This window comes from Haemorhous mexicanus, chromosome 18, assembly GCF_027477595.1.
Source record: "Haemorhous mexicanus isolate bHaeMex1 chromosome 18, bHaeMex1.pri, whole genome shotgun sequence".
In the NCBI taxonomy this organism is placed as follows: Eukaryota; Metazoa; Chordata; class Aves; order Passeriformes; family Fringillidae; genus Haemorhous; species Haemorhous mexicanus.
The window spans coordinates 8,460,354-8,468,018 of NC_082358.1; the positions used below are offsets into that span (position 1 = coordinate 8,460,354).

Genomic DNA, 7,665 nt, shown 5'->3' on the forward strand with positions numbered 1-7,665 from the left:
CACCCGGTCCCCACTGCCAGGCACCTTCCTTGGGCTCCTCCATGTGAGACAGTGAACATGCAGGAAGGTCCCTGAGCAGCACCAGGAGGAGCAAACAGGCCCTGGGTGCAGCACCTCTCCTTTCTTTCTAGGGAATTTTTAAACCTCTGTGTTGCAGTTGTCTTTTTCCCAAGCTCTTGCCCAGTCCTTCAGAGGGAAGAGCACTCTGCAAGGAGCTGTGTCTTCTCCTCCCTCTGAGCAGAGGCCCCGCAGGGCTTTGCTGCCCAGAAGTGTCTTCACCCTCCATCCCCCACCTCAGGCAATTCTTGCTCAGGCCCACATCCCTGCTCCCAGCTCCTTCCCCCTTGGTGAGCTGGGAAACAAGCTCAGGCTCAGTTTACTGCTGCCTTTTCTGCCCAGTGAAATTGCTTTCGCATGAGAGCCTCCTTCTCCTCCTCCTCCTTCTCCTCCTCCTCCCCCGCTTTGAAGCTCTGGTTCTCTTGGCATGGAACACTTCTGGTGCTGCTCCTCCCGCAGCTCCAGCATTGCTTTCCTTGAATGCTTTCCATTCTGCCTGGGGCAATGAGCTTCCCTCCCTGCCACCGTCACCAGTGCCACCCACCTGGACTCAGGGCAGCTGAATTCTCCCATCCTGGTTTGCAGGCAGCCACAACACCCAGTCCTTGCTCTGTGTCCCTGGTGTCCCATGGCTGAGTCAGGCCACCCAGCAGGGGCTCAGCCATCCCAAAGCCTTTCTCCAGCATCACCAACTGCTTCATCCGCCTGCAGCACTTCAGCTCACAGCCCAGGGATTGGTTCAGTGTCTCTCGCCTTCCCTCCAGGCTGCAGCCTCAGCAGCCTCCTCTCCTGACTACTATCACATCTCTAGTACATCTCCTGGCACTGCTCTCCTCATTTCCAATTGATTGTGTGGGTTTTGCTCTTTGTTTTGCTTCTCTTACTTAGTCCAACATGAAGCTGCCTTTACTTTCCCCTGCCTTTACTTTCTGGGGTCACTCATCAAGATAACCCAGGGAGGCACAGCCCACGTGGGATGTTACTCCCCATATGCAGAGGGAAAACCAGAACCTTGAGGGTGATTTTGATGGTGCAGGTGCCGACAGGAGCTGGCTTACCTCCCAGCAGACCCTCTCTTCACAGAGCTGTGAGCCAGGCTGCAGGATGGGATTTTTGTCATATTGGCTCTGAGACCTCTTTATAGAATTGCAGAATTGTTTGGTTTGGAAGAACCCTTGAGTCTGACTTCACTCCAACCCCCTGCCACAGGCAGGGACACTTTCCACTAGAGCAGATTGCTCCAAGCCCTGTCCAACCTGGCCTTGAATGCTTCCAGGGATGGGGCAGCCACAGCTTCTCTGGGCAACCTGTGCCAGAAACTCACCAATCTCACAGGGAAGAATTTCTTCCCAGTATCCCATCTAAGCCTGCCCTCTGTGAGGTTGAAGCCGTTGCCCCTTGTTCTGTCATTCCATGCCCTTGTCCAAAGTCCCTCTCCAGCTCTCTTGGAGCCCCTTTAGGTACTGAAAGGAGCTCTGAGGTCTCCCCAGAGTCTTCTCTTCTCCACGCCGAACTATCCAAATTCCCTCAGCCTGTCCCCCTAGCAGAGGTGCTCCAACCTTTGCAGCATGTCTGTGGGCTCCTCTGGACCTGTGTTCCTGTTGCAGAGGCAGTGAGTGGCTGCTCTGGTGTCCCTGGGAGCCGGAGCTCCTCACGTTATCCAGGCACTGTGGGGACCTTCCAAGTGCTGCAGAGGTCTGGAATCACAGCAGGATGAGCATGGGAAAGGTTGCTGTGCCTGAGCTTCCCTCTCACTTTTCCATGGCAGGTCCGACGGATCTCAGCATGAAAGGTGGGGCCTCCAGCACAGCCCCGTCCAACAGCACCAGCCGGGGCATGCAGGCGGCGCAGCTCAGCCCCACGGAGATCAGCGCCGTGCGGCAGCTCATCGCCGGCTACCGGGAGTCGGCGGCGTTCCTGCTCCGCTCTGCAGACGAACTGGAAAACCTCATTTTACAGCAGAACTGACTCCCCGTGTCTGCATTGCTCCTCGGTCGACAAGACAATTTATACCTGCTAGAAAGAGGCTCCCGGCGGTGTCCTGCTCAGGACCACCATCGTCCTCCCGCCACGCGGTGGGCACATGTAGTTTTAGAAGGTGGGATCCAAAAGACCTGTTTTCTTTTACACTCCAAGCACCTGGGACTTCAGGCACAAGGACACGTTTTGGAATCGTACCAACAGCCGTGCCTCCGGCCGACCAGAAGCCAGCCCTGCAGCTTGGAAGGATGTGGGACTTTGAAGGGCAGAAGGGAGCCTGGGGAGGTTTGGGGCTGCAGATGTATTTAGAATAACCTTTGTGGACCCAAATGTTAGATTCCCATCCCTGGATAATTTCCAAGTCTTAGGTGAGCTGAATCACATATTTATTGAGAAATGGACCCTCCTCTCCCCTTAGTAATTTATTTTTCTGAAAATGGATTCTTTTGAGTTTGTACAGATTGCCAGTTTTTTGTCTGTCTGATCAGAAGGAATTTATTCCTGTGAAATAACACATTCCATATCACTACACTACTAATTTCCAGGCAGCTCTGCCTGTTTCTCTGGTGAACCCTTGTCCCACAGGGAGCAAGTTTGCCATCCAGCCCTTGACATCGAGGCTGCTCAGCCTCCAGTGAGCGTAGGTGGGAGCTGAACAGCAGCGCAAGCGTCCTGCTTAGGCCTTTGTTCTAAGAGGTCCCGTAGCAGCAGTGGGGTCTGAACCTCCCGCAGAGACTCAGCAAGCTCAGCAGACCTCCGGCTGGAAGGACATCTCGCACTCATTAAAGTCATTGCAGATAAGAGAAGGAAGGAAGAAAGGAAGGAGATACCTGAGAAACACTGTCTTGCGGTCACCATCTGTACTCTACCTCACACTCCATTGTGGGCTTCTTCCAGGACTGGCAGCGCTGGTCCTGGGGAACAGTGAGTGCTGCAGACATGGGGATCGTGCCGAGGAGGCTGGAACCTCCAGCTGGGTCCTGCTGCGCCCGGCCGTGTGCTCCGCTCCGTCTGCAGCCAGCCCCGGGGAGCACGGGATCTGAACCGCCCGGTCCTGCGGGGTGTGAGGCAGGGCAGCCCCAGGGCTCACCCCAGAGGTGAGCTGGAGTGGTGACCGCCCGCTTCTGGGCAGCACTGAGCAGCAGAACTGACAAAGTCCTCTCCGGGGCCCAGGATCCTTCCCCCTCCCTGCTCACAGTCCTGGAACAAGCCCACAGTTCCCAAAGTGTGGAAGAACCGTAGTCCAATGACCATTCTGCCCTGTTTCCACCCCCCCACAACGATGCACTTCGTTTTGCTCAGTGCAATACCTACTGCCAGTGCTGCTAACCCAGGGACCTCGCTCCGGCCGGGGTGCTGAGCCCAGCCCAGCAATGCAACGTGCTCTGGAGCTGTGCAGAGACCAGCGAGGGTCCCGCTGCTCCCTGTCCCCCACAGCCCCCCCACTTGGCTGAAGTCCACACCATGAGATAGAAATCTGATAAGTGTAAAGCTGTTTTGTAGGTAGGAACTTTCTTGGTTTGGAGCCAGTTTTTATCTTTTTTTTGGCCACTCGGAGCCAGCGGCCGGGGGCTGCTGCTCCAGGGGCCAACGCTGGTGGCACAGGCTTGAGCAGCCGCTGGTCCAGCCAGGAGTGGGCCCGGGCAGTTCCCCTGTACCTTCTGTACCCCATGATGCTCCACACACTGGAAGAAAAACAAAACTTTACCCTGCTCTTAGTCTCAGAACAGAAGAAGTTGCTGGCTCCTGAGGCCAGGTGTGCCTGGCCCCACAGCAGAAGGGATCAACCATTGCATTGACTGTTTTCCCCAAACCTTTAACTTTCCGTAGCATTTGGAGAAAAGGGACCCAGCCCCTTGCCGCAGGTTGCAGCTGAGGGGTCAGTGCAGAGACGAGGTGATGGTGGCTCTTAGACCTGACCCGATGCTGGACCAGGAGCATCGTGGCCACACCCATCCCCTCCTACCCGCAGCAGGGGAGCGTGGGGAGGGGGCCCCGGGCGCACCAGCCCCAGCCAGGGCTCAGACTTAACGCTTTCCCCAGCACTTCAGAAGCCTGCTTGGTTTGTCCACTGCATCCTCCCATACTTGGAATTTATGTAAATATTTATTTTTGTGTGAATACCATGAAGTAACAAACCTTTGACAAAATCTGTAACTGCAGCCATTTGTGAAAGTCTTACTGTTCAGGCAGGAGAGGCAGAGACAATCGCTGTCCCGGGATTCTCCCTCTCCGTGGTCTCCCACCCACGCCGGTGCCTCCCTCCTCGGCAGAGGCAGAGGAACCTTTAGCCATAAGTTTGCCATCAGTTTGTACTGAAACAGAGGTAGCCCGGGGGCACATGGATAGACCACCAACAGCCACAGTTGGGTTAAGTTTTATTTATCCAAGTCATTCCTGATCACCTCTGAACCTGTCTCGGCACATGTGGAAGTTCAGGAGCTCTCACACGTGGTCAAACTGCTGTAGAGGACACCGAGGCCGCGTTGTGAAGGAGGGTGCCCAACACCACCCTGTCCCAGCACCTGATGTTCATACCTGCAGCTGAATGATACAGACTCAGATTCCCAAAGCCCTGGTGACAGCCACATCTGGGACAAGTTTTAAAGCAAATGGGATTGACTCCGAATTTCTGTCAGGGATCTTTTTATTTTTCTTTCCCCTTCTTTTTTTAATTTAATTTTTTTTTTGGTGAGCCACAGCGTTCTGGTTCCTTTGGCATGAGCTCCACAGACATCTCCATGCTCTGCAGCTGCTCCGTGCTCCACCGTGGCTCCCTGTGCTCCAGGACTGTTCACAGCCACATTCCTGCGCTCTCAGTGGGCAGGACGGGGTCAGGAATTGATAGTCCAGGTTCTCAACAAGAAGGAACAAGCAGGAGCAGAATACACCGGCTTTCCAGATATCTGAGAGGTGGAAGGAGAATGCTGGGTTGGCAAATGGTCTGGATGGTCTTGGGTTTGGTTAAGAAAAGCTGATCACTGGTCGAAAAAAAAGAGATTTTCTTTTTATTATTATTATTTTTATTTTATTTTATTTCAACACACCCATCCTGCCCTGGATGTGCAGTTCCCATGATGCTGTTTCTCTATGGGAGAGCGTTCCCGGGGTTGTGAGCTGATGTAACTTGTACCTCCCCGCTCCCAAGGGCCACTTCCCTCCCGGAGCGGCCATCGGATTTAGTACCAGTTCATGAAAAAAAAAAAAAAAATGCTGCTTTGAACTCAGAGGGTTAATATACTTTTGATTTGTAATTTTTTGTAAAACTTTTTACAAGGTAGCATAGTATTTCACCAGACACCAACTACAATCCGTCCATGGTCTGATTTTTATATAATTTAGTGGTGCTTTAGAAACTTTCGTTCGGTTGTTTCAGAGCTGCACAGCTCAGTTCTTCGCCTGTATCTACCTAAGACCAATGTGAACCTTTGTATTTTTGCTCCTAATTTTGGACTCAGTGAAAGTGTACTGTTTACATGTACAGAACTCCCGACCCCGTGTGTTCTGCCAGACCTGCTGTTGAAGAGGAAGCTGCCCCTCACCCAGTTCGTCTGCTTAACCCAGCCACAGCCTCACCCACCCACCGCCACGCGCCCACCCCAGGGACACCCCACCGACCCCACTCACCCTCTAAGCAATTTTGGGTTTTGCACAAGCTGCTGTATTTTATTCCCCCACCCCGGGTAGTTTTACGGATCAGCTGCAATTCCAGTCGGGAGCTGATCCGGGGCTCTGAAGCACCAGATCTGGGCAGTGCTGCTGCCTCCCCATCCTCCTCCTCCTCCTCCTCCTCCTCCTCCCACACGGGTGGGAGGCAGTGCTGCCTGTAGGGTCCAGCTGATGTAGGGGAGCAGGGGGAAAACACTCCTGAGCAGAATTGGGAATACTTTAGGGAAGGGGGTGAGCTCGCCCAAGCTGCCTGCTGGCTTGGGGTGGAGGTGGGAGCGCGGTCCCACGGGAGGCTCCCAGCGAGGCAGAAGAGGCTCTTTGGGAAGCTGGTGCTTTCCCGAGGGCTCAGACAGAAAGCGTAAGGCACTTAATCCAGCTTCTAAGGTGACACTTTATTGCTTAATCAATTGATTCCTTTGGAAATGATATTTTTGCAGATAGGCACCTATGCAACTTCATGTGGCTCTTAAGCAGATGAGCACTTCCTCCTCAACGAGCTTGATAAGAGTTATTTGTGTTATATACTGTGGATTTTTCCAGTAAATGTGGCTTAATATTTTAATTCTTAGAATGTGTGTCTATTATATATGTGATGCAACTTAATTCTGTTCTGTTTGTGGAATGATTAGCACAGGCCAACTCCCTGTCCCCTCACTTAACAAAGACCAATGAGCTGTTAATCGAGCTGTTATCTCCATGGTATTACTTGCTAAATGCACTGATTTCATAAGTATGTGGAATCCTTTTTTTTTTTCTTTTGAATCTGTATATCATATATAAGACTGAATCTACTTAATAAACACTGTATAACAAAAAGGGCTTTCTCCTCCACTGTCGAGCCCCGCTGGGTGCTGCTGGCCCCAGCACTACCCCTCGCCCCAGGCCCTGTGCGAGAGGTTGGTGCCATCAGTCACCAGAGCGGATCTAAATTTAGGTGTTAAAAGGAAGAAAAAAAAACCAAACCAAAACATCTCTCATTCCTCTTGACATAAGCTGTGCTTTCCATTCCGTAACAGACAGCGTGGGTACCAGAGAGAGCAGTGGCAGCACTCACAAAGGGGGCAAGGCACCAGTTTTATGCTTAACTTATATTTTGACAAAATTAATTTTGTGAAGTGTCTGGTTTTTGTGAGAAAAAAAAAAAAAAGAAAAAAAAAAGTTTTCATTGAAGTTTGTGCAAAGTTCTCCCTCATGGAAAATACTGATTTTTCGTTATCAGCTTTATTCACTAAGTATAATAAACCTTTGCATCCATAAATGTTCCTCTTCAAGCGCTGTATAGATACCATCTCCTGGTTTGGTCATCAGGAGACCCAGAGGGTCCAAGGGGTTTGCAGCTTCCATGGAAATGTAGCTGCCCAGGGGTGTGGGGATGCTGGCTGGGCAGAGGGGTGGGCTGCCCCTTCCCAGGATTTGCTGTGGCTGCACCGGGAGCGAGGCCAAGAGGACCCACCTAAATGTTTGTGCTTGTAAACGACCACCTGGGACAGCACATCCCAAACGGAGCACCCACAGAGTTCATTAATCTCTGGCAGCACAGCACCAGTGGTCCTGTGTCCCTGACACCGCTGGGTCTGTGACTGAGCCTCTGGCTGAGCTTTGCTTCCAGCTTTCCAAGGGAGCATGGGAGGGCTAGGCACAGGGATAATCAGTGCCGGGCCTCAGCAGCTGCAAACCAGTTGGCATCACCTGCTGAGGGCTCCACAGCCCCCTGGCCAGACTGATTCAGGATGTCCCTATGCCTGCAGATGGCCCCGCCAAGCATGGCAGAGCCAGAGCCAAATAGCAGCCAGGACAGGAGAGAAAAAAGGAAAAAAGCGTATTGCTCTTTGTGAAATTCTGATGTTAATGGGTTTTACTTTTGAAACCCCAAGCTCCCGTTCCAGTGGTAGCTAATCCTGATGCCATCACCCCCCATCCCAATAAAACAGGGAAGGATTAAATACCATTTTAAAGCTT

General features: G+C 52.3%; 1 protein-coding gene across 4 annotated transcripts in view; it reads left to right on the top strand.

Annotated features, from left to right (window-relative positions):
• The window catches only part of NOL4L (nucleolar protein 4 like), a 63,142-nt gene extending 56,178 nt beyond the window's left edge, over positions 1–6,964 (top strand). For 3 of the 4 annotated variants that reach the window (XM_059862530.1, XM_059862528.1, XM_059862529.1), the window contains exon 8: positions 1,826–2,568. In XM_059862530.1, the coding sequence (XP_059718513.1) occupies positions 1,826–2,025 (200 nt within the window). In that variant the 3' untranslated portion in view covers positions 2,026–2,568. Of the gene's footprint in view, positions 1–1,825 lie in introns of all 4 variants that reach the window. The other variant, XM_059862527.1, reaches the window with a different exon arrangement.
• The last annotated feature ends 701 nt before the right edge of the window (positions 6,965–7,665 follow it).